This window comes from Ambystoma mexicanum, chromosome 10 (assembly GCF_040938575.1).
Source record: "Ambystoma mexicanum isolate Mex_15411 chromosome 10, UKY_AmexF1_1, whole genome shotgun sequence".
NCBI classification, from domain to species: Eukaryota; Metazoa; Chordata; class Amphibia; order Caudata; family Ambystomatidae; genus Ambystoma; species Ambystoma mexicanum.
The window spans coordinates 302,048,713-302,076,218 of record NC_090932.1 but is presented as its reverse complement, the minus strand read 5'-3'; the positions used below and the strand labels follow the sequence as shown (position 1 = coordinate 302,076,218).

Sequence of the window (27,506 nt, the reverse complement as noted above, 5' to 3'; positions counted from 1 at the left end):
AGGTTTTTGGCAGCCAGCATGCTTCTTTAACCAAATGACTATGCTTCCCAGAATGCCTGGCCCACTGCTCCACCTCCACCCTTGCAGGACAAGGTTGGGTGGAGGATAGGTAACAGCTGTGGCTGCAGGTGCAGCAATCAGCACACCTGAGGCGTGTGCTCGTTAAGCAGCTTTAAAAGCCTCAGTCTTACTTCAGTCCAGCGCTGGTCATCGTTTGCAGTGTTCCTGTTGTGACTAGTCCCTTGTTCCTTGCCTTTGTACCTAGTTCCTAGTTCCTGTTTTCTTGTTCCTCCGCCCTGAATCTCGGATTCATGCGCTAATTGATTTCTGCTCCCTTGATTCCCTTTTTGTCTTCCTCTGTTTGCAGGCAGCATTTCTCAGTGCTTTCCCCTTTTAGATGCAGCCCAGTTTGTCTGTGTTCTATATTTCTTTGACTCTGTCCTTTGCTGCTGTAAACCCGTATGCCTTAGCCTTCCTCTTAGATTAGCATCCTGTCTTTCCCTTGGAGGGGTAGGGGGAAGTTTGCATTGGTTATTTTGTTTTTCCCTGCTCCTGATCCTTATTTTCCATTGGGATCCATTCCATGTTTTCCATTGCACAACTGCATTTATTTCCCATTTGATATTTAGGTGTGGTGTGCGGTTGTAGCTAGCTCCTGTGTGAATGCTTATGTTTTCCTCACTAATTTGTAAACACTATTCCAACTTAGGTATTTAGTTTTTCCTCCCATTGCTGTTATAGCCTTTCTGGGTCCCAGTTTCATCAACAGGATTCGTGGGCTAGCTGACATTCAAGAGGTTTATCTCGTCCTCGTGAGTACTGTTCTTTAGTTCCCTTATTTAATACCATCAAGAGTGTTAGTTCACAGATCCTGTCATTGCTTGCCCTCCACGTGGGTTTAGCGCTGTCAGTACCTGTAACAGCAATTGGGGGTAAGGCGCTTGCCGACTTTCCTCGCGGTCAGGTGCTTACCCCACATCCCTTTTCATATATTGGTTTTGTTGTCACACTCTATTTGCACTCCTGGGTTCTAGCATACATGAGTCGTTGTTCCTGTGTGCACGTAGTTTAATTTGAAGCTATTCACTGTGTGATTTAGTGCACATTTCCCTTGCCATATTCGCTGCCTTTGTACTCGCCTGACTAATCCTGACAACCCTTCTCTGGGGATCATAATGTGTAAGAGAATACTCGAGGGTTCGTCAATGCAAACATTTCCCATCTATCTTGGGCTCCTTAGAGGAGTGTTGTGCTGTGTTTATACTGTAGGTACAAAGAGCCAGTGTAGCTTCCCTGCCAATAGCATAAAGGGTCACCTGAACAAAATGCAAGCTGCATTGGTCAGCAACGTGGGGATGGCTATAGTAGGCAAAGGTACAGCCAGAACACGGAAGCAAGGTGCATCTCATGATGATAAAAAAGCAGGGCAAATCATATTTATTGTATTTATTTACAAACATGGAGGAACAATGCTCTTTTCATCACAAATGAATGTACAATAGATAAGAAATAAGATTTGACGGGAAGAAGTGAGCTTCTTACAATGGTGTGAGTTTGAGGGACATTCTGACCAGGTTGTGGAGGGGAGTGAATGGAACAGTCAGCAGGGACAATATGTAAGTAGACATGCATAGATTAAGGACAACAAACATTAGACATTTTTAAGTGCAGGTACGCGGTGCGGGCAGCTGTGCTTGGGATGTGACCATGATGCATGAAGTGCTAGAGTGGAGGCAGAGAGATGGAGGGACAAAGGCATGTTAGAGGCAAGGACATTTTTTAGCTAGAAGGCAAGTGTTAAGAGGGTAACCTGGAGGTGAGGAGGTAGGCTTTTAGTTTGGTTTTGAACAAATCTGTGTGGACTGTTTCTCGGATGTCTGGGCAGAAGAGAATTCCATGCAAGTGGAGCAAAAAGAGAGCAAGAGTGGAAGCAAGAGGAAGCACAGGGAGGGCAAGGAGCCACAAAGGTAGTCGAGGAGGCAGAGCGGAGATTACGAGAAGTCTTGTAGAGTTGGATAGAGGAGGATAGATACAGTGGTGCCTTATGGATGGATTTGTGAACCAGGATAAGACATTTAAATCTGGCCCTATTTTGCATCATTAGCCATCCAGACTGGTGACGGTACAAGGAAGTAGGTGTAAGGTGAGGGCGTTGAAAGAGAGCCCTGGTAGTGAAGTTAATGATCTTGTTGAGAGGACAAAATGCATAGTTAGGGAAACCAAAGAGGATGCTGGCACAGTAGTCCAGTTTAGAGAAGAAAAGAGTGGTTAAGAGGTGCTTGGTGGTGTTAGGAGGAACGAGATGCCTGATGTTCCTAAATTTTAGGAGCTTGAGGCGAGCTAATATATCAATTTTGGAGATGAAAGTAGAGAAGGTGTGATAAGGGTCATAGATGACGCAGAGGTTTCTAGCTGAAGAGAATTAGGGGAGAGTGTCAGGTGGGAACTGGATAGGCAGAGGAAGAGATGAGAGAGCATTTGGCAGGGATGAAGAGCACCTCTGTATTGGTAGAGTTTAACATCAGAGAGTATGAAGCCATCCAATATTTAATGGCAGAGACACAGTTGGAAATGTTGATAGAGAGATCAGAGGAGAGTTCAGGAAAAGAGAAGACGACTTGGGTGTTGTCCGTAAAGAGTTGGTACAAGAACCAAAAGAAGGAGATTAGTGCCTCAAGAGCAGAGGTGTAGAGTGTAAAGTGGAGCAGACCCAAGACAGACCCTTGTGGAACACTACCAGTTAGAGGAGTGAGTTGATAGGTGTTGTTGCTCCAGGAGACAGAATTGGTGAGGTGCCAATTCTCTGTCTATCTGTCAAATATTTGGTGGCACCCAATGTACGGAATCAGGAGTAAGATGCGGACACAGGGCTGTCATGGTGGTTGACAAAGACTTTTATTAACATAAAGTAAAAAGGGGGTTGGAGAAAATCCTATCTCATCCTAACTCTTAAGAGGGGTTCTCTGCCTCAACAAAACTAAATGATGTGCATATCAGAATGTCCAAAGTAAATTTCTCCGTCCTGTGTCCAAAACCAAACCTAACCCTTACGTGCTAAACTCAATGTAGGGAAATGTCTTTCAGCTGGCCACTCGCACCTCTTTTCCTCTTTTCCAAAGTTCCAACATAAAGTTCCAAAGAAAGGTGCTGAAAACAAAACAAAGTTGCACAAATCTCAGGGGGGATTCCTGTTCCCTGAATTTGTTCAGGTTTCATAAAGTTCACACTCTCAATTGGTAGGGATCTTCCCTTGACCTTTCCAGATTTCTACAATTCACAATCTCAAGGCGTTTGACTCTTCCATTGAGCTTTCCCAGATTCTCACAGTTCAAAATCTTAAAGGGTATGACTCTTCCCTTAAGCTTTCCCAGAATTCCACAAGGTCAAGAAGCAGCTCCACTTCTCTTAGCCCCTTGCCAGCAATAGTGGGAAATTATTCACTGGTCACAATATGTCACAATTCCAGTTCCAGGTGGATTGACTCCCTTCCCCTGGATTCCACACACTCCAGGAAATTCAACAAGCCTGAGAGTGAGTCCCAGACCCTCCTCTGTCAGCCTGGTACACTCTACTATTATGCTTTCAATTATTTGGATCAACACAATTGGGTGCAGGTCCCAGACTTGCAATCCTTCTGTATGGTATACTCTCCTGCCAGGGTGTTCTTGGCTTGCTTATATGTATTTGGGTGTAGGTTCCAGACTCGCAATCCTTGTGCCTGGTATACTCTGCTGACAGGGCTTTCTATTAATGAACAAACGTTCCTTCTTTCTCAATTTTAGACAGTTCCAAGACTTGATACTGGCTTCTTTTATACATGGGGTCCTCGACCCGTTCTCATCTACCCGAGTTTCTCTCAACAAATGTTTTGGCATCCCAGCTTCCCTGTTCGGACTCACCAAGTTCATACAATTCTGTTTTCCGGTACGCAATACATGCCACAAAGCATATCAACTTCCCTCTATGGGCTCACCGGTTTCACTTGGTAGCTTTCATGTCCTTTGTGGTCGTTGGTTCTCTCAGCGGCTTGCTTCCTTGTCGGACAGGGGTCTCATCGGCTCTCTGTTTCTGCAAGGACTCAGACTTCACTAGGCAGCTTTGTCCGCTCATGACATTCCACAGCGAACCGCTTGTTTGAGAGCTTCTTCTGACAGCGCCTCCAGGAGCTTCCTCATTCCACGCTGCAGCTTGCGTCCATCGGATTTCCCCACTCGCGTCGCGAGTAGAGAGAGAGACTCTATTTTTCCTGACACTTGGTGGTTTTGAATGTCCCTGCACCTATTAAATTCTCCCAACAACTAGAGCGCGTTTCTTGCTTCTCAGCCTCAGCAGTCTTCATCGCTCGAGTCCTCCTCGTCTCAGTATTGTCGGTCATTTTCAAATAAGGATATTAAAGATCTTTGCTATTAGTCATGACTGGATGTTCTTGTCTAACATTACGCCATGGAGGATTTGGGGAGTTACTGGGGTGTTGTCACTAAGGGGAAAGAGGATACCATGTTCCATCTAGCGAGTCCACTTCACTCTCATGAGGGTTGTCTCAGCTCATGTGGTCCTCCCTCAGATAGCTGCTCCAGGGTCAGGATCAGGTAGCTTCGGTCTTTCTCTGGCCACACGAGGAGAGACTTTCCCCAGGGAGGCAGTGATAACATCGCTAGATTCAACACACCACCTAATATTTGAAAATGTTAGGTGGGTTCCACCAGCCCTAAGCTTGAAAGCTATGTTATCTTCCCAAATCTTGGCAAAAGGCTGCCCCTAAGCCTCCTGGACCCCCATCCCTATGGTAGCATTAGTTGAGAGATCTAGGCTCCATCTAGTGAGGGCAGTGAAGTTGACCAGAACATACCCAGGTTTCTTTATATCTGAATATTCACAACAATATTTTTCATTTCAGAATATTGAGCTGTAAAAATCTGCAAATATTTAAAAGAACAGATGGCTGGGTTGAGAAGTGCATATTGATTTGAAAGAGGTAAAGGGGTGGGTTTTGCGGTGAGCGGTGGCTACAGGGTGTGTCCCCTCCCTGTATTTTGTGGGGAAAATGCAGTATAAAGAAAAGAAATAAAAAGAATCTGTGGTGAAAAAATGAGCGGGAAAATAGACGGAACCGCAGACCAGAATAGCAGATAACACAGTTTTACTTTAAATAGTGGAATGTTCACCCAGTTGTACATATAAAGATTATGGCCCTCATTACAAGTTGGCCGGTGCGGAATTAACATGCCAGTATTACCGTATACCAGCACATTTCCACTCCGCCCAACTAAAAGTTTGCCGGTGGGGTGGAGGAATTACCTGTAGCTCAAAGCTGGAGGTAATTCCACCACCCTTCCGCTAAGAAATAGCCAGTATTATTAGCACCGGTGTTACCAGCGTCGGTAATACTAGCAAATCCCCCATGGAGTCCTACGGGACTCCATGAATGGGGATTAACTCTGTCAACCTGGCACTTGTGATCCGGCGGTAATACCGGCAGGAACAAGTGCTGAAAACGGTATTACCATTTACTGGTATGCTAGTGGAACCAGCACCAGGATACTGGCAAAGTCGTAATGAGGCATGTTACCATAACAGCTAAGTAAGTTATGTTTAGATAGTCTTTAGGGCCAGAAAGGAGCAATTTGTACTTCTTATTTTGTCAGGTAAGGTATACTACAAAGTTGAACTCCAACCAGGAACTAAATGGGTGCTATAGGATCTATATTTGCTCAACCCTTGGTTAAATGTATGTTATATTATCTTATATTTATATAGCACAATATGCCATACATATGTCACGTAGGCAAGAATAACGACTGTACTGGCTTCTGATTTTCTAAGCAGCATACTTGCCTTGATGCTGCATGGTTCCCCTTTGGTGAATCGAGGCCAAAGTTAAAGATATGGTCAATTCAAAAGGTAGGATATTGGTTTCAGGATCACATGGGGCACCTTTCAAAGAGAAGCTGGGTGGACGGTACCTCACAGAATTACAGTTTTGCAGACAGATGTCTGCCCAGCCTAATACACTGCCAGCCTACGTACTTGTGTACTTAGTCACTGACTTGCATGTCTGCAGTCCAGTTATAATCCCCTTGTAGTCCCTGTTTTACACCTTTGCAGCCCAAGTATCATAACCTGGCAGTGCTTTTCTTGGGCACTTCTAGTTCCTGTCTTCTGCACTTTTGGTAATGTGAGCCTCTCATTTCCAAACTTGCTGTCTTGATCCTGCCAGTTGACCGTGCTGAACCTGCCCAGTAGCAGCTGTTGCTTATTGTGCTTTTGGCAACAGTAATTTTTTAATGCAGGGAGAAGTCTGCAAGCAGATTTGGAATGAGGGTTGGAATTGGAATGCTACTGTTACTTTGTGCCCACACCTAATTCACACTTCACACTTATAAGATGCTGCTCTCGTGTTTTCAGTTTCACCTGCATTCATTTCTGTTTCTTATCCAAGTCATTTGCTCTTCAGCCTCCATCATGTTTGCTGCTTCCCATTTATTTTTTAGTCAAATGCTAACCCTTAATTCCTCACCACATAGCTCACTCTACAGCTTTTACTTTGTTGCTGTGCCCTACATTCTGTCTCAATTTTAACTTTTCCTCACTTAGATTGTCTCTCCTTTTTGTGACCTTCTCCTCAAAGGGCCAACCTTTTTGCACTCTTTTCTACACTCTTCTTTTCCATGTTCTCCTACAAACTGCATTATTATAACTCTTTCCACTTATTCTTATACTTTCCATGGCATTGTCTTCCAATATCCCACTCTCATGTCATCTTCCCACCCCAAAGATTTGCTTTTTTCTCTTATCATCTGTGAATTAGAAAATTTGTTTAGGGCACAGCCCAAATCAATGTGTCACTTCTCTTTTCTATCTGTACCATCCCTATGTAAGCAAATTATTTGTATTTTGGCCTAAACTGTAACTTCAATGCAGATTATTCTCAAATCTTTCTTTCATTCTCGGATCAACTTCACTTATCTAGCTCAGACTGTGGCTCTGCTATCAAGCTCTAGCTGATTGGCTATTTTCTCTACCTTAACTCACCTAAGATGGAAATTCTATTTTCGCTGCACCTTCTCCTCACTACTCGTTTCTCCAGTTACATGTTATGCCCTCATGACTTTCCTTCTGTTCATGACCTTTGTGGTATTTTTGACTCCTCAAACATTTATGTCTTACATCTCTTATTTTGCCTGTACCTGTCCTGATCAACATATAAACATCCCCACAGTTTTTCCCTTTCTCAGTTTTCCTGCCACTAAGATTCTTGGTCTTATCCTGATCTTGTCTTAGCTATTGCTTCAGATTATGTTCTTCCTCCCCTTCATTCTATTTAAATCTCTCCCATTTGTTATTTCTGCTTCCTCCCTGTTTCAACGTCTTTCCTCTAGCTTCTCTCAAGCCCCATCTCTGATATTTATATCTCTCCTTTGTCTGTGGCCATCTTTGTGCCCAAATTTGGTTTTACGCTTTTTCGCGCTTTACTGCCAGCGTAGGATATGCTCTCCCTATGCAATGCCTCAATTCTTGCCCCCTTTCAATCTTCTCTTAAAGCCCGTCTTCTTGCTATCGCCCATCACTGAGAATGTCACACTATGGTTTTTGCTTTTTCACTTGCTCATGTATTTTTGTTGCTACTTCTTTTTGTAATTTGTGCACAGCGCTTTGGCATCTATCACTGTACACATTTAAAATACATAAATAGGACTATTTTTTTCTCTCCAGGCTCTCCCCCAACACACCCTCTCTTGCACTCTTTATTCTTCCCTGTCATTGCTGTCCTGTTGAGTTTTTCTATCTCTCTGTATTCTCCAGCATGGGGTCTGGCATGGATTCACATGCTCATGAATATTCCCCGTCGTCAGGCTGGGAATCCTCGGTAAAGAAAAAACCAGTATCAGTTTCGTTTCTGATCTGTCTTTCGTAGTAATAACCAATCACTGGTCTCTGCGTCATACTGACCACAGCCAATGACTGCCCTCTACCTAAGCACCGCCTCTGGCAGCCATCTTCAGATTTTTACCGCACGTTCATGTGTTGGGATCCTCGTGCTATTGCTCTCGAGCGTTAGTGCTATTTTTTCGCGCTTTTCACAAAAAACTTGGATTCTTTCGGTCAAAAGAGCCTCAAGCTCCACCGATCCTACATCCGATCAACGGGGACCCGTGTCGGATTCATCTGTGCCCCTCAAGGGTGAAGATTTCGTCGAGCTACACTTCGGAGGACTCCAGAAGCTTCTCAGGCCCGGTCTCGGAGATGGCCCAGGAGAAGGGAAGCTCGACGCCCGGAAAGCTGTTCAGGGTCTGCCCTGGATGCCAGCTGCAGAACGTCTTCAAGGAGGACGAACACTCTTTCTGCCTTTACTGCCTTCATGAGGACAAGACGCACGTGGAGAAGGACTGTGCGTTTTGCGGCAACATGTCGGAACGGACCATGAAGGACCGCCATCAACGTCTCGCCAACTGGCTGGAGGGTAAGAGCCCGTCTGGCGAGAAGAAGAAGAAATCCGAGCGGTCTTCTAAGACCTTTGAGGGCGCCCCGGCGACGGGGGCCCAACATAAGGCCAAGCACCGCGAGTCCGCTGGCACCGGGAGCGCCGAACGGTCGGGCTCTACGGGCGCCAGGCAGGGCGCACCCTCCCCGGCACCATCAACCACGAGCCAACGCTCTGGGTCGGGTAAGAGGAAGGCCGAGCACCCGGCGAAGCTCCTGGAGAGGCCCCGGTCGAGCTCTAAGGCAGAGGAGGAGCGTGGCAGTGCCCCCTCCCTCAAGGATAAGGCGGTGAGCGCACCTAAGGTGGTGAAGGCCTTGATCCATCCGACCAAGCCCTCTATCGAAACGGTCGCGGCGGCCCTGGCTCAGCCTGTGGTGGCTGCACCAGTGGTGGCGACCTCAGGGCCCAGAATCTCCCTGCCTCCTCGGAGGGAGTCTTCCTTTGTGCCCATCGATAGGACCCCCGTGAAACCCTCCGTGGGGAAGAAGAAGGGGGGGCAGGGCGTCGTCGCAGAGTCGGCCTCAACCTCAGAAGAGGAGCTGATCGAGGTCTTAAGCCACGGCCTAGGCGTGGAAGAAGGCCAGCCCGTCGGAATGGACCCCGACGCAGGTGACGACGACGACATCGTCGAGGATACCGACGGGGCCCCTGCTCGCCCGTCGGATTTCCCTCTGCCAGCGCCGCAAGACAACTCGGCGGCCATTTTGTTGGCCATACAGTCCTTATGCTCCGAGATAAGGACGAGGCTACCGTTACCGACGGAGGAACCTCTCCCGTCGGGGGATCCAGAACCAGGACCTTCTGGTGTTCCCCCTACCAAGAAAAGAAGGATCCATCCACCACCTCCTTTTCAACCGTCGCGCCCCTTCCAGCCCTCCTCCCCGTCCACCCGAGGGGATGATACGGGGACTGACACGGCAGCGACGGGTACGGACGACGAGGCATACGACGAGGATTTTCCGTCGTCGCCTCCCACCAGGGCCTCTCCGCCCGACGAGATCGGATCTTTCCACTCCATGATCTCCAGGGCTTCCGAGCTTTTCCAACTCTGCCCTGAGGAGAAGAAAAAGGAAGGCTTCCTTTATCAGCGGCGCGAGGCCAAGAGGAAGATGGTCCTCGCAGTGCCTCTGTTGGACGACATTTGGGATGAGGGCCTTTCCCTCCTCAAGAACCCTTCCACGACGCCAGCTAGAAGAGACCGGTACGAGAAAAAGTACCGGGTCCCGGACACGGCCCCCCTATGCCTCCGGGCGCAGCCTACCCCGGACTCCGTCGTCTCCGCGGCAGCCAGGAAGAAAGCGGGGGGGGGTGCGGCCTCCACATCGACTTCCCCGCCGGACGGCGAGGGAAAGAAATTGGATACTATGGGACGTAGAGTCATCTCGTCGGCAGCGACGACGATTAAAGCGGCCAACGCCTTGGCTATCGTGGCCCGCTACGACAGGGAGCTCTGGTACAAGATAGCTCCCCTGCTGGATTTTCTGCCGGACGACAAGAGGGCGGAGGCCCTTGAGATCCTGCAGGAAGGTGAGGTGGCCTCGGACCACGCCATCACCGTGGCGACGGACATCGCCGACACTGGGTTCCGCCAGCTGGGCAACGGCGTTTGCCTTCGACGTCGTGGATGGCTCAAAGCTACGGACTTCCGGCAGGACGTCCAGACCAGAGTCCTGGACATGCCCTTCGACGGGAACAACCTGTTTGGGAAGACAGTGGACGATTCCCTTCAGGCCATCAAGGCGGATACTGAGACGGCCCGGGCCCTTGGAGTCCTGCAACGACGGACGCCCTTTCGGAGCGGCGGAGGCAAGGGCGCCTCCAAAGGTTCCGGCGGCGGTTTCGCTTCCTACCGTCAAGCGGCCCGCTCGTCGTCGCAAGAGGCCTACAGAGGACGAGGCAAGTCTAGCGGACCCCGCCGTCGTCGCCAAGGAGGTCAAGGCGGCAAGGCCGCGTCCAAGCAGGATTGAACCGGCCGTGGGGTCGGGCCCCCACCGAAGCACCCCGGTGGGAGGCCGGCTGGCGGGCTTCGTCAGCGTGTGGGAGTCCATCTCCACCGACCGTTGGGTGCTGGACGCCCTGGCCCGGGGCCACGCGCTCGAGTTTCAAAGAAGGTGCCCGCGCGTCCCCCCCGTGGCCAGGAAAGAACTTCACGTCCCTCAACTTCTCCTGGAGGTAAAGGCGATGCTCAGAAAGGGCGCCATCGAACTCGTCCCAAAGAGGCTTCGGGGCTCCGGAGTCTACTCGAGATACTTCCTCGTGAAGAAGAAGACGGGAGGATGGCGCCCCATCCTAGACCTGCGACGTCTGAACAAGTTCATCAAGGCGCAGAAGTTCCGGATGGTCACCCTCCAGCACGTCCTGGGTCAGCTGGAGGAAGGAGACTTCCTATCGTCGTTGGATTTGGAGGATGCCTACTTCCACATTCCCATCCTAAAGGGGCACCGCAAATTCCTCAGATTCGTGGTCCAAGGGCGTCATTACCAGTTCAAAGCCCTTCCCTTCGGACTACGGTCGGCACCCAGGGTATTCACCAAGTGCCTTGCACCGGTGGCGGCGCAGCTGCGCCGCGAGGGGATTCACGTCTACCCCTACCTGGACGACTGGCTCATCCGCGCCACGACGAGGGAGCTCGCCGTGGTCCACACGGCAAGGACCGTCCAACTCCTCACGGACCTGGGATTCTCCGTGAACTACGCCAAATCCCACCTGGTGCCCGCGCAAGTCGCACTGTTTCTGGGAGCGAGGCTCGACACAGTGTCCCTTCTGGCCTCCCCGTCGGAGGAGAAGACCAGGACCATCTTGGGCAAGGTGCAACGGATGTTGGTGGCCGACGCGGCCAAAGTGAGGTCCATCAAGTCCCTCCTCGGGATGATGTCTTCCTGCATCTACCTCATTCCCATGTGCAGGCTCCGGATGCGCCCGTTGCAAGAATTCCTGGATGCGCGCTGGATCCAGACGACGGGCAGCTTCGAGGAAAGGATCAAGCTCGACGAGAGTTTCCGACGAGCGATACGGTGGTGGGGCACCCGCGCGCATCTGACGGCGGGCATGGACTTCCAGACCCCAGCCCACCAGGAGACTGTGACCACGGATGCCTCCCTGGAAGGGTGGGGAGCGCACACCGAAAATCTGCACGCAAGGGGACTCTGGCTCCCGACGGAGAAGTCCCTGCATATCAACGTCCTGGAGCTCCGTTCAGTGTTTTGGGCCCTCAGGTCCTTCCTTCCGTCCCTCAAGGGCAAGGTGGTGAGGATCTTCACCGACAACACCACCACCATGTTTTACATCAGGAAACAGGGCGGAACCAGGTCCCCAGCGCTGTCCAAGGAGGCGCAGGACCTGTGGCATTGGGCCGTCGCCCAAGGGATTTTTCTGGTGCCGTTTCATCTGGCAGGGATAAAAAACACCATCGCCGACTCACTCAGCAGGGAGCTGCGCTCGTGCCACGAGTGGGAACTACGGCAGGATCTGGTGGATCGCCTCTTCCGACGGTGGGGCACACCCCAGATCGACCTGTTCGCGACGGCGACGAACACCAAGTGCCGGAGGTTCGCCAGCAGGTTTCCCCAGACGAGGAGCATGGGCGATGCTTTCTCGTTCCCCTGGGAGGGCCTGTTCCTCTACGCGTTCCCTCCCTTGCCTCTGCTAATCCGGCTCGTCAACCAGCTCAAGAGGTCACGGTGCAGGATGATCCTCGTCGCACCTGCGTGGCCGAGGCAGATATGGTTCCCGGACCTTCTGGACTTGTCAGCGTCCCCGCCGATCAAGCTGCCGGCGGACGCGGATCTACTCTCCAGGGAAGGAGGCGCCATCCTCCACCACGACCCGAAGTCGCTGAACTTGCAGGCCTGGCTCCTGCAGCGCTAGAGTTTGGAGGATACGACATACCGGCCGATTGCAGAGAGGTTCTTGCAAAGGCCAGGGCGTCCTCGACTCTTAAATGCTACGGACACAAATGGAAGAGGTTCTCTGTCTGGTGCCACGCACAGAAGATTAACCCTCTACGGATTACGGCTCCCCAAGTACTGCCGTACCTGCTGACGCTGGCCAAAGCTGGTCTGGCACACGCATCCATCAAGATTCATCTTGCTGCGATCTCCCGATACACCAGAACCACGGGCCGGACGTCCTTGTGGTCTCATCGTCTGGTGAAAGAGTTCATGAAGGGACTGTTCAGATCGTTCCCGCCGGTGAAGGCTCCGGCCCCGGCGTGGGAGCTCAACGTGGTGCTGACCAAGCTCATGGGACCTCCGTTCGAGCCTCTGCACTCGGCCCCGTTGAAGTTTCTATCGTGGAAAACAGCTTTTCTTGTGGCCATCACCTCCGCACGACGAGTGGGAGAGATCCAGGCCCTTTCCTGCAAGGCCCCGTACTTGACTTTCCACGACACGAGGGTAGTGCTCAGGACGCACCCCTCCTTCATGCCCAAGGTACCGTCGGACTTCCATCTCAACGAACCCTTGGTGTTACCTGTGTTTTTCCCGTCGCCTTCGTCGCCGGCTGAGAGGACTTTGCACTCGCTGGATGTAGCTAGAGCGCTGAAGTTCTACGTGGACCGCACGAAGGGTTTTCGGAAGACGTCACAACTCTTTGTGAACTTTGGACCTGTCAATCAGGGGAAGGCTCTCTCGAAGGCTTCCATCTCCAGATGGCTCTCCGGCTGTATCATGTGCTGTCACCGGTTGGCAAACCGACCGCTGCCTGGCCGTCCGAGAGCCCATTCCACCAGAGCGATCGCAGCTACCACGGCGTTCCTATCTGGTGTGCCCCTGCTGGACATATGCAGGGCTGCTACGTGGAGGTCGACGCACACCTTCACGAAATTCTACTGCGTCGACCGGGATTCCAGGGAGGAGTCCAGGGTCGGCCAAGCAGTGCTGCGCAACCTGTTCGCCTGAGGTGAGCCTGGTGAGGAGGTAAGATGCTTAATGTTGAGTTGATGTGATGCTTAATGTTGAGCCTTTGCCACCTCCCGTGGTTGTGCATGTGTGTACTGCTATGTATTCTTTATTCATGAGCATGTGAATCCATGCCAGACCCCATGCTGGAGAAGGAACAAGTTACTTACCTGTAACTGTTGTTCTCCAGCATGGGTCTGGCATGGATTCACATGCGAACCCTCCCGCCTACCCCTCTGCGGCTCTTCACTTGGTCATACTGCCACTTCACGTGCTTCCAAATCTGAAGATGGCTGCCAGAGGCGGTGCTTAGGTAGAGGGCAGTCATTGGCTGTGGTCAGTATGACGCAGAGACCAGTGATTGGTTATTACTACGAAAGACAGATCAGAAACGAAACTGATACTGGTTTTTTCTTTACTGAGGTTTCCCAGCCTGACGACGGGGAATATTCATGAGCATGTGAATCCATGCCAGACCCATGCTGGAGAACAACAGTTACAGGTAAGTAACTTGTTCCTTCCTCTGCCCTCATTCCTCATTCTCACCCTCTCTGCCTCCTCTCATCTCGTCTCTCTTTTTTAACTCTGCCATCATCTCACCCTTGTTCTTCCACTTCAGCTATCTCTTCCTCTCTCTGACTCCCTGCTCTTCTTCTACCATGTGTTCTTTGTTCCGCACTTTCTCTTCTTAGCCACCCCCTTATCATTCCCCTACACACAGTCTTCCCTGTTTTCCCACCATCCTTCTCTTATTTATCCTGGATGTATCTCTGCCTAGTTGCATTTTCTCCCTTCCACTTGGTCTTGCACTCTCCTCATTTGTTCTCTGTCTTCCTTTTGACCAACCTCATTTGCACCCTCTCGCCACTGCGTCTAATCTGGAGACTTCGTCCCTTCTTCCATAGGGGCAGCCACCCCATTGAGACTAGGTAAGTGTGAGCCCTCTAAGCAAATCCTTCCCTACAGGTCTGGGGAAGCGGGACCTCACTGGCAGTGATTCCTTTCTCGGGGACAAGGACTCCCATTCCTGTGTGGAACTCCCTACAGGAAAGTCATTATCTGCTTATATGGGAACAGCTGATGTGAACAAAACTACTACGTTCTTTACTTCAAAGAATGCAAAAGTTTCTATGAATTTAATATCCCGTAATAAACGATCCGCCTCCTCTCATTTGGGCTATGAAAATAAAGTGCTGGTGGTGCTGAAATGGAGAAGGAGAGCACACATGGTGTAGCCATGCCAATGAGAAGCTGAGCCGCGCTGAACCACATAACCAGCGGCTAAGTGGATGGGGTCAGGCATCAGGGATAGGCACAGCTGTGTAAACCCAAAGTGAAGCTAGAGCAGAGAACAAACAACCAAGCATGCCGACACCTACCTGGAGGAGTGGCCAACACACGAACATGGTGGACCAGGAGACCGCAAATGGCTACCAAAGCCAGGGAAGGAGAGTGGATCGATTCCTTCACTCGCGAAGCAAGCATTAATTCCACGCTGAACCGCGGAAGCAAACAACGTGACTTCTTGGCGAGAATACGAATGAGTTCAAGAACATCCAGCGGAGCAGAAAGCAGCAACCACTTGCATCCAAGGAAGAAGAGCTGAACACTGTGGGTAACCTGTCTGAAGAGTCCCACGATAGCTGGGCCAGACCCTTCAAGGATCAAGGTACATGGGTTGCCCAGGCCGTGGAAACTTGGAAGATAGAAAAAGCCAAGGGCGAGAAATAGACTCCTATTCAGACCATGAAGTCAAGGGAACTAATATATTCAATAAAGGAGTTCAGACACAGGTGAGTGGGTATCACAGATGCACCCCCAGTTTTTGAATGTGATGAAGGGCCCATATACGTGGAGGAGAAGGATAAGGGATATATCCCTCCAACAAAAAACTCATAGGCATTTTGTTTTCTTTGAAACGTAAGACTTTTTGTGTTTGTGGCATTGTGGAGAACTATTGGGAATCAACGAGTGATTGAAAAGAACTGTACATTGAGGTGTAACTGTGAGACAATTTAAATACTGGAATTACCTCCAGGGAAAGGTGCCTGGAACACTTGGTCAGACTGACTTAAGAAACCCACGAGTACAGGGTATTCCCATCTTTTCTGTTATGTTTTGTTAAGTGGTAGGGCCAATTAGCGGATAGGTTTGGACAGAGGACTATTTTTATTTTTGACTGACAAGCACCTTAGTTTCATTTGTTAGGCAGGAATTCTCCCTCTAGCAATAGGGATAGTGAGGCGTTCTTTCTTTAAACCAAATAAAAATCCTGAAATGTATACCCTCTGGGCCGAGTCCTTCTTCTGACTTAACTACATATGGTATCAGCAGTGGGATCTATACCAGCTGATACAAGGATGGAATCCACACAAATTCGGCATCTACAGCCGATCGCCAAAATACACATTCAGGCTACTCCCCAATCCATAGGATTCAACCTATTTAGTGTGGAAGAGGTCCACATACTTCCTAGTGAATGCTGCTTAATACCTACTACAGGCATGAGCATTTTTCCACCTACAGGGACCTACATCCGAGTAGCAAGTAAATCTGGGCTACCCTTGCAACACTCTCTAGATGTTGCTGCAGGAGTAGTAAACTCTGAATTTCGAGGAGTAATGAAAATAGTCCTACAGAATTGTAGACCTGAACTGTATGTGGTGAAGGTCGGGGAAGCAGTAGCCCAGGGAATCCTACAACAAGCCATGCTTCCAATTTCCCAAGAGGTTGAGAAGTTAACAGACACCTTAAGAGGACCCCTAGGGTGAAGAGAGGCCGACATTGCCACCTTGATTCCTAGTAGGTCAGAGTCTGACGATCCTCCCACTTTACCAAACTTAGCCTTTGCCCAAACGAATTACCCGGTCCTTACCGAAGCTCTTTACAGGGTCATTTCTGATGATCAGGGCTATAGCCAGGCCAGGCCATGCCTTTCTTCTTTATTAAAAATGGGCTACTCTATCAAAGGTATACAGAGAAAAATGGTTTTCTCAGAACCCAAATAGAAGTCCCCAGAAGTTATTGCCGGATAGATCTAGAATTGACCCATTCACACCTTATGTCCGCTCATCAGAGGAGAGTTGAGGCTGCTCCTTCTGGAGATGCCATTAAATGCCGCTCTTTTAGTTTTAAAACTGATTTTTCTGTGTTTGTGCTTTTAACATATTGTCAGTGTTTGCCAATTGCTTTACGTACTGCTAGACACTCTATACTCTGTCTGCTTGTTTGAGGCTGCCGTCGCTAGAGCAGTCCTCTTTCTAGCTCTTTTGGAGGCATTTCCTTCTTCCTCCCTTGTCGGCACCGGCATTAAATGTGCCGCGATAGCCGCCCGCATAGCGGGCATGCCGTCAGCACGCCAAAGGCGCGCATAAGGCAAGCCCGTCCGTGCTACAGGCATGGATGGAAGTTCAACACTGTTTACAAGGCATAATATGCTGACACTTGCCCCCACTGGCACTGTATTTCCTAAAGGCTGGCAAACTTATCCTGTCAGTCCCCCGAATTGCTGTGTTACATCAACAGTTAGACAATCTTAATAGTAAGAAATATTCTATACTATTACTTAACACCAGATCTCTACCGGCCCATGCTACGGAAGTCAGCATTTTGCTGATTGACCGCCACCCGGCTCTGCTTTTTCTGACTGAGACTTAGTTGCAAGATAGCTCTGCACCTGCTCTCATCCAGGCCATTCCTGATGGCTTCAAGGTTATCCACCTAGACCGCCCTGGCCCTCAACATGGCGGAGGGGTGGCTGTTATCTTTAAGACCGATCTTGTCGTGACCCAAATATGCTGCCCCCCCTACCCTCTGTGGAAGCCTTGCTAGAGGCACAGAGAGTGTTCTGGTCTCCGTACAGGATGACCTGATCAGGTTGGTTGATTCGGGTGGTGTCAGAGCCCTGATATTATTAGATCTTTCAGCGGCCTTCGACACGGTCGATCATTCTACCCTGATATCCCGCCTGGCTCAAATCGGTATATCTGACCAAGTTCTCAAGTGGTTCTCCTCCTTCTTAAGGGACAGATCCCAATCCCTTCTGCTGGCCCTCTATCTTTCTAAGGCCTCTGATCTCACTTGTGGTGTCCCTCAGGGCTCTGCCCTGTCGCCCATTCTCTTTAATATATACATCTGGGCCTTAGTCTGTATCATCCGCTCCCTTGGCATCAGGTGATATTCATATGCCGACGACACCCAGATCCTGATCCGGCTCGATCTGGACCGGACGGAGATGGCGTCGTGCCTCCATAGGTGCCTGTCGGCCGTGGGGGAGTGGATGGGCCTCAACTGGTTAAAGTTGAATGGGTTCAAAACAGAGGTGCTGTTGGTGGGCTCTCCCCCAGACCCTTCCCTTTGGATCTCATCCTTCTGGCCTTCCTCTCTGGGCTTCCTTCCTGTTCCGGCAGCGAAGGGTAAAACATCTAGGAGTCACTATGACAGCTACTCTTTCGATGGAAGCCCAGATATCCTCAGTCTGTAAGACTGGGTTTTTCCATCTAAAAATCCTTCGACAAATTCTACATCTTATACCTCCAGCACTGCGCCCACCGGTGGTGTCAGCAATGGTTGCTAGTCGGTAGGATTATTGTAATTCTCTCTATCTTGCACAGCCAAAAGGGCTGATCCATAGATTGCAGCGCCTTCAGAACGTTGCTGCCCGGGTGGCGAAGGGGATCACCCTATGGTGTGCACATCTCCCCAGTTCTGCGCCGCATACACTGGCTGCCAGTGCCACAACCTATTGAATTTAAGTCACTCTGTATTGTGCATCGAGCACTCCATGGTATCGGAGCAGAATATTTGCGTGCCAAATTCTCTCGTTACCTTCCTAGACGTTCTTTGAGATCTGAGTCAGCCAACCTACTCTGTGTTCCATCCTTTCGCCGCTCCCGTCTTGGCGGCCTCACCTTTTCTGTGGCTGCTGTGCAGTTATGGAACAAGCTCCCTGTATAAATTAAACAGATTTATAACCATCTGGCCTTTAGGAAGGCTCTGAAAACCCTTCTCTTCTGCTAATTAAGGTGGCCGCCCATTGGCGACTGCCTCAGGGACGCGCTCTTCTCACCCCAGCGCCATGATGCCTATGGGCGACCGTGCGCTCTACAAGTAATCTTAACATAACATAACATCAGAGAATAGCAATGACCCAAAATCGGTTGGTGTCCTGATTCTATTGGCCAGGGGTGTATTTGGACGTGAAGAATTATGTGGCCGCTTGTGATATCTGCCAAAAAACTGCCACTACTCTGATACCCCTAGCCCTGTTACAACCACTACCGATTATTGAGATTCCATTCTCCTGCATAAGGATGTATATCATGGGACCCTTACAGACATCCAAACGGGGAAACAAATGTATGTTGATTATGGTTGACCTTGCTACTCAGTATCCTGAGGCGTTTCCGTTAAGCAATAACACCAGTCAACAAATCCTCAAACACCTACTACCTTTTCTTTCCCGGCTGTGAATCCCTAAAGAGATCCTCACAGATCAAGGCACTACATTCATGTCTATGCTCATGCCACAGGTGAAAGAAATCCTGAAAATTAAGACTTTGCTCACCTCAGTATATCATCCACAGACCGATGGGCTTGTGGGTCGGTTTAATTAGACTCTCAAGAGATTCCTCCAGAAATGAATAGAGACGGTTTGCCGTAGTTGGTTTGTAATGATTCTGTGTGCTCTCTTTACCATTAGGAAAACTCTGCATGCATCCCTGGGATATTCACCCTTTGAGTTATTGTATGCGAGATAGCCTCGGGATGTTTTAGTAATGCTTAAGGAGACTTGGTAGGAAAGGGAAGAAGCTATCTCACCCATTTCTCAGACTGGCCAAAAGCTCAAGCCTCATATGAATGCAGTCAGAGGAATTGGTAAATATATCCTCAGCAGAGCCCAACACCAAAAGGCACTACACGGCATGCTGTAACCCACTCCTTCTCGGTCAGAGACTCTGTTCTAGTGCTGTTGCCGACCTCTGAGAATAAAATGATCTTGAAATGGCATGGTTCCTACAAAGTTCTGCAAAAGAAAGGTCCCCTAAACTATATGTTCCCCCGACCGGATCAGCGTTAAAAAACCTCAAATGTACCCTATGAGCCTGTTCAAAGGGGGGAATATTGATCTGTAGAAAACACTACCATTGCTATGGCTACTCTCCTGACACACCAAGAAAGGGAACTCCAGCTGACCGTCAAATATTTACCCCTCCAGCAACAGGAATACCTTCATGACTTACTGCTCCAATTTCTGGAGGTTTTTTCCAAAAAGCACAGTCGGATACATTACTTGTTTCACTTTATCCGTACCCAACTGGGACAAACCGTGAATTTAAAATGATACCAAATACCAGCGGCTAGAAGAAAGATTATCGAGGAGGAACTCCCCTCCATTCTGAAGGCGGATATCATAGAACTCTCAGAGAGTCCTTGGTTCTCCCCTATAGTTCTAGTAGCAAAACCTGATAAGAGCTGGTGGTCCTGTATAGACTTTTGAACGCTCAACTTAATCTCGATTTTCGATAATTGCCCTTTGCCAAGGTTAGACAAACTCGTCAAGAAACTAAGATCAGCCAGATTCATATGAACCCTAGATTTAACAAAGGGATATGGGCAAGTCCCCATAAACCTAACTGATAAGGAGAAAACTGCTCTTTCGACACCGCATAGGTTATTATAGTTTAAAGTCCTTCCCCTTGGGTTGCACGGGCCCCTGCCACTTTCCAAAGATTAATTGATTGAGTATTAAAATCGTATTCCGACGTCGCCGGGGCCTTTCTAGATGACATTGTTATCCATAGTAACACCTGGATAGAACTTATGTGCCACTTACATGAGATTACTTGTGCCTTGAGGAAAGCAGGTCTGAGAGCAAATCCAAATAATGCCACTTAGCATAATCAGCAGTGAAGTACCTCAGATTCTTCGTAGGCAATGGGCTGATACAACCTCAGGCTCAGAAGGTCAAAGCTGTACAAGCCTCCCCGTTCCCAAGATAAAACAGGATCTCAGAGCCTTCCTGGAACTGACAGGGTATTATCACAGATTCATCCCTAACTACTCCACCTTAACTGCTGGTCTCACCGATAAACTAAAAAACTCGCAGCCATAAAAATGTATCTTGAGGACGGAGGACCAACAAACAAAAAAAAAGCTATTATCAAAACCAAAAGCGACATATTTAACAGCAGAATACAAAATGCTAAATCCAATGTGAAAGAACTTTTCACCATTCTCAGGGAATTGGAAGAACCTATACCCCCCCAATCTAATTGTGTCAAAGACGCCAAATGGTGCGCCAAAATCCAAAAGGCACTATTAGAAAAAATAGCCTTACTCCAAACCAAAATAGAGGCCAAAAGACTCCTCCTAGCCACTAAAGGTACAAATAGCCTCAACCAAACCCACCAACCGCACCCTGACAATTCTAATCTCTTTGAATTTGCCCCGGTCACCATCGCTCAGGTTGAAGGGGACATCTGTCCCACCTCCCTAATCAAACAAGGAGCCAAAGACTTTGCACCTTTCATCACCACTCTCATTAACACTTCCTTCGCAACATGCTCTGTACCCAAGAATCTCAAACGCGGGGGTCAAACCGTTGATCAAAAAACCCACACTAGACCCAAGCATTCCCACAAACTATCGCCCCATAACCACTGTCCGCTTCCTGCTAAAAATCCTCGATAAAGCAGCCTACATTCAAATCCAGAACCACCTCGAAACTCACAACTTTCTAGGCTTCCGCCAATCAGGCTTCAGACCTAAACACGGCACTGAGACAACCCTTCTGGATCTGAAGATCCAAATGGATGAGGCCAAAGATAAAGGCCATCCATCCCTCCTCCTACTCCTTGATCTCTCTGCGGCCTTCGACTTGGTCGACCACAACATCTTAACCGCACACCTAACGTCCTCTGCTTCCTTCTCACCGAATGCAGCCAAATGGGTCCAATCCTTCCTTGACGAAAGATCCATGAGGGTCTTCTCAGACAGTGCTCCAGCAGACCCCTCACCTATCACGTGCGGAGTTCCCCAAGGCTCATGTGTCTCCACCACCCTTTATAACATCTTTACTAAGATGTTATTCAACCTCCTTGACGACGTGAAAGTCCTATATACCAACTACGCTGATGATACACAGATCCTTATCACGCTCACAGGCTCACATGAAAAAGACTCTGCTCATCTCAATGAAAACTACAGCAAGATTCAAGACTCGATGGCGAAGCACAGGCTTTGTCTAAACGATGACAAAACCGAGCTCCTACTCATTGGCTCCAAACAGCGCCTCAATAAACTCAACCCAAAATACAATTCTTTCAACATCGATGGAAACCTTATCAAGGTGTCCAATAATGCCAAAACACTGGGTGTCTACCTCGACTCCACCTTGACACTATCTAGACAGGTTAACGCCACGGCCTCCGCCGCGGCCTACACCACCAAACTAATAACGGCCTGTAGACCCTTTCTATCCACTCAAAGTTGTATTATTTTAGCAAGAGCCCTTAGACTATGCAAACTCGACTACTGCAACTCACTATATCTAGGCACTAGTAAACAAAACATCCACAAACTGCACATTTTACAAAATAATGCCCTTAGGGCAGCCCTCAACATCCCACGCACGGACCACATATCCCATGCTAGACAGACTGCCAACTGGCTCCTTATAAAAGACAGAATCACCTTCAGAACCCTCATGATCACTCACAAATGCCTCAACAATACCACTCCAAAATACCTTGTCGACAAATTCTGCACCAGGAAATCCTCCAGAACCACCAGAACTAACTACCCTCACTGCCTCAACATCCCCAAATACAGACTCCAGAAATCGGCGGCACCAGTTTCCCAGTCCTAGCAGCAAAAACATGGAACTCTATGCCCACATCACTGAGAGATGAACACTCTTTCCTTGCCTTCGTTTTAAAGTCAAAGCATGGCTCTCTTCCTCAACCCCTCTCAAATAAAACATCTAACACTCATTCCTTCAACCTTCACCCTGTATATACCTGTATATCGTTCTCACTGTTCCCAATATTTAAATTTGTAAATGACTTTATCGCTATATCTAATTCTTAACTGTAACCAGCACCACTAAACATGCCTGTACATTTCTGTATTTTCTGTAACTGTACATGTATGTAACCACTCTACAAGAACAAGCGCCTAGCTACCTCAGGGTTCAGCGCGCTATATAAGCAAATAAAACAAACAAACAAACAAAGTTTTGAAGGCCTGAAGAAGATACTTTGTCAGGAGTCCATGCCAAAAAGGCCTGACTTTAACCAGGAGTTTATACTTCAGACAGATGCATGCTTCTCCAAAGTGTGCTTAGGGGCAGTGCTTTCCCAGGAACACGACGGACTAGATCATCCAGTCTATTTACAAGCAAGAAATTATTTCCAAGATAATATTCCTATGCTGCTGTAGATTTGGAAGCCTTGGCTATCAAAGGCGCAGTAGTCAGCCTTTGGTATTTTCTAACCGGAATAAGATTCTGACTGGTGACGGATCGCTCCCTTCTAACCTGGTTGAGCCTGCAAAAGGATTCAGTTGCCCGGGTTATGAGGTGGTTTTTGGATCTACAACCTTTTTGTTTTTTTGGTGGAACATCGAAAAGGAAAAGAACAAGGGAACGTGGATTACCCCTGCCGTTTCCTCTTATTGCCGAAGGCGAGGCCTCTCACTTAACGGGAGGGCTATGTGATGAATCTGTGAATCTGGAGACTTTGTCCCCTCTTCCCTAGTGGGAGCCACCCCCTTTGAGGCTAGGGAGGTGAGCACTCTGTCTCCCTAGTGGTTTGGAAAAACAGGACCACACTGGGAGGGACTCCCCACTAGGGGACAAGGACTCACATTCCTGTGTGGAGCTCCCTCCAGAAAAGTTATTATCGGCTTATATGGGAACAACCGATGTGAACCGATGTGAACAAAACCACTACATGCTTTACTTCAAAGTTTTCACTGTTCCACACTGTTCCCAATATTTAAATTTGTAAATGACTTTATCGCTATATCTAATTCTTAACTGTAACCAGCATAATATCTCGTAATGAATGATCCTCCCCCTCCTGTTTCGGCTATGGAAATAAAGAGACAGTGATGCAGTAATGGAGGAAGAGAGAGCACACACAGAGGCAAGGGTCTGACATAGCCACGCCAACGAGAGACAAAGCAGCGTGGAACCGGCGGCGATGAGGAGGGGAGCGGGCGTCAGGGAAAGAGGCTGCTGTGTAAACCTAGAGTGACGATAGAGCAGAGAAGAAACGGCAAAGCATCCAGACACCTACCTGAAGGCACAACAAACTCGTGAACATGGTGGATCAGGACCTGCGAAAGGCTGCCAAAGCCAGGGAAGGGGAGCAAAGGGATTCCTTTGCTCATGAAGCAAGCATTAATACCGCAGTGAACCATGGAAGCGAATTACGTGGCTTCTTCGCTCCAGACAAGCAAGCAAAGGAGAGTAGACACGCACTGCGGAGTGGAAAGCAACAACCAGTGCTCCAGATAAGATTTTGAAGTGGGAGTATTTTACCCCCTATTTTTGAGGTTGGGTGTAAAATTATTTCTCCAGTATTGGATCTTTCATAGATTCAGATGCTTGAATATTCCCCGTCATCAGACTGGGAATCCTCGGTGATAAAAATAATTATTAAAAATGTTTTTATATACACACATTGCTACCTAGCAGTTCATGCAAATAGCCCATTATGGCCTATGAGCCATTCTATTGTGTAGTCCCTCCACCTCACTTTGGTCCTTTATGGCCCCAATCAATGAGGTGGCAGAGCTTAAGCTCGAATACAATTGCAGAAGTCAGTAGTAACACATAATGTTGCAAGCCAGGATACAAGATGAAGATGGGAACAGCATGATTCAGGGCCACCATCAGTACTAGATCCAAAGGAAGTCCAGCATGAGAGCTGAGAAAGAGTGACACACCGTGTCCATAAAAGTCAAATCCAGCATTGGCCACAAGACAGTGATGGTGAAGGAAGGCACCAGGTGGGCGGGGCTTGCTAAGTGGTGAAAAAGAACAACAGACAGGAAGGTACCAGGTGGGTGGGGCTTAGGACAGGTGACCTAGATCCACTTGCACCTGCTCCCCATCTGTAAAGGAAAAGAAGCTGGAGGGCTCCTTAAGTAGGGAAACAGAGCGGCAAGCAGGAAGGCACCAGGTGGGCATGGCTTGCTAAGTGGTGGAAAAGAGCGGGAAGCAGGAAGGCACCAGGTGGGCGGAGCTTGCTAAGTGGTGAAAAAGAGCGGCAAGCAGGAAGGCACCAATTGGGCGGGGCTTGCTAAGTGGTGAAAAAGAGTGGTAGGCAGGAAGGCACAATGTGGGCGGGGCTTAGACCAGGTGACCTAGATCCACTTGCACCTGCTCCCCATCTGCAAAGGAAAAGAAGCTGGAGGGCTCCTTAAGTAGGGAAACAGAGCGGCAAGCAGGAAGGCACCAGGTGGGCGTGGCTTGCTAAGTGGTGAAAAAAAGCGGGAAGCAGGAAGGCACCAGGTGGGCGGGGCTTGCTAAGTGGTGAAAAAGAGCGGGAAGTAGGAAGGCACCAGGTGGACGGGGCTTGCTAAGTGGTGAAAAAGAGCGGCAAGCAAGAAGGCACCAGGTGGCCGGGGCTTGCTAAGTGGTGAAAAAGAGCGGCAGGCAGGAAGGCACCAGGTGGGCGGGGCTTGCTAAGTGGTGAAAAAGAGCGGGAAGCAGGAAGGCACCAGGTGGGCGGGGCTTGCTAAGTGGTGAAAAAGAGCGGCAGGCACGAAGGCACCAGGTGGGTGGGGCTTAGGCCCGGTGACCTAGATCCACTTGCACCTGCTCCCCCTCTGCAAAGGAAAAGAAGCTGGAGGGCTCCTTAAGTAGGGAAACAGAGCGGCAAGCAGGAAGGCACCAGGTGGGCGTGGCTTGCTAAGTGGTGAAAAAGAGCGGCAGGCAGGGAGGCACCAGGTGGGTGGGGCTTAGGATAGGTGACCTTAATCCACTTGCACCTGCTCCCCATCTGCAAAGGAAAAGAGGCTGGAGGGCTCCTTAGGTAGAGAAACAGAGCGGCAAGCAGGAAGGCACCAGGTGGGCGGGGTTTGTTAAGTAGTGAAAAAGAGCGGCAAGCAGGAAGGCACCAGGTGGGCGGGGCTTGCTAAGTGGTGGAAAAGAGCGGCAAGCAGGAAGGCACCAGGTGGGCGGGGCTTGCTAAGTGGTGGAAAAGAGCGGCAGGCAGGAAGGCACCAGGTGGGCAGGGCTTAGGCCAGGTGACCTAGATCCACTTGCACTTCCCCCCAATCTATCCCAGCCCCATTTTCCTCACTCTTCATTTGATCCCCTATCCTCTGTGTAATTCCTACCCCACTCTTTTACTCTATCTTCCCCTCTGTTGTACCTTCTTCTCTATCTTTCCCTGTCTTTTTCGCACACCCACATTCACTCCCTTACCCTCTTATATTCTCTCACCCACTTATTCTCTGCCTTATCTTTTGTCTTCTTCTCACCACACATCATTCTCTTCCTCTGTTTTCGCCCCCCACCCTGCAATGTTTTCGTTGTGCTTGGTATCTCTTATTGCACTTTGCTTGTTGTTTTGTTATAACTCATCTGCATTGTTTTTCCCATTGGACTATCACATTCCTCACATTTCTGGTTGTAACACTAATGACCATCTCCAGGTCCCTCTAAGCCCATGTATTGTTTCTGACTTGTCCTCCTTTATTCTCCTTATTTACCACTCCCCTACACATTCTTTTTCTCTTTTAACTAGTGTGATGGGCGTACAATACCCTTGCCAAGCCTTCAAGGAATTGCAGTCCTCAATATCCCCAGTTATGCCGGAGGCACCAACTTTTGGGGTGGAACCAAGGAAGATGATGTAAGTATCCTTCAGGAGTCAGATCAATATGATTCATGTCCCAGTGAAATGGTACTACAAAGGTGTTAGAGGTGTGGCAGAGGATACAGAAGGGCCTGGGTAGGATAGTACTGCTAAGAAGGGTAGGAAGCGGTATCAGAGGCAACAGTGAGGAACCTGTGGGCAGAGAGTACCTCTACCGATGAAGCAAGGTGTGAAGACAAGAGTTAGCCACTGACTCTGGGATAGGTTGATGTATGTTAAGATGGATTTTCAGAATCCACCCTCGGGTGGATTCTGGGAAGCCAACCTCTTATTGTGAACGGGAAAGACAATTGTGTCTAACCAAACCCAGTCAAGGTAGAGTAGCAGAGCAGTAAGGCTTAGACTATTTGGCATTTAGAATACACTCTAACCAATTAAACCTTTAAGTACGTATTATCACACAACTACTATCCGGTTTACAAGTGGTGGTAGGCAGAGTTAGTTCACATTTTTTGTAATCCAAAGGTCTCCATGGGGATTTCAGTGGAATTACCGCAGCAGTAATTCTGCTGATTTTCCGATTTGTCAGCATAAAGTTGGAGGATTTACCTCCAGCATGATGCTGGAAGTAATTCCTCCACTCCAAGGCCAAACACGGAATATGGCGTATTGGTAAAAGTTGCAGTAATTCCATTACTGCCAATATTTTACTGCTCCGCCGTACTTGTAATGAGGTCCGTGGTCTCCAAGTACTGATAATCTTAGGGACTGATCAGTTTCCCCATAAAAGTAAGCAAAACACAAGAGAAGTAAAGCTGAAATCTTTTTTACCTCGATAAAGTCAGATCAGGATACAGAATATAGCAAAAAGATAGGGCGTCCCATAGACCTCTATGGGAGGAAAGCAGCAAAAAGAAAATCTTGCCTAGCAATGTACATGGGATGTTGAAGAGCACAAGCTATTGTAGCATGATTAAATTTAGAGTGCAGTTTGTTGCCATTTGAGAGTGTACAGATGATGAATGGGACGCAAGCAGAGTGAACAGCTCTCCTTTTTCAGAAAACAAATAAGCCTATTTACCATTAGCACCCTGATTAGGGGATCCAGCCAATCAGGTGGCTAGGAACGCAGGTTGAAACCGGCGATCTCAGCTCACGTTCAAAGCCTCCTGATGGCCAGTTCCCCTAAGCCGCCATCTTCTACCCCCACCCCCGGGCCCCTTTTTAAATGACCTCCCTCCCCCTCCCGACTTACCTCATTGTGGCAGCGGCAGCTGCTCTTGCTGCCGCTTC

At 48.9% G+C, this 27,506-nt stretch overlaps 1 protein-coding gene across 2 annotated transcripts in view; it reads left to right on the top strand.

Annotated features, from left to right (window-relative positions):
* DGKD (diacylglycerol kinase delta) overlaps positions 1 to 27,506 on the top strand; it is a 1,999,080-nt gene that overhangs the window by 1,548,441 nt on the left and 423,133 nt on the right. For both annotated transcript variants that reach the window (XM_069617880.1, XM_069617879.1), the window contains exon 21: positions 26,142 to 26,249. In XM_069617880.1, coding sequence (XP_069473981.1) covers positions 26,142 to 26,249 — 108 coding nt within the window. The remainder of the gene's footprint in view (positions 1 to 26,141; positions 26,250 to 27,506) is intronic.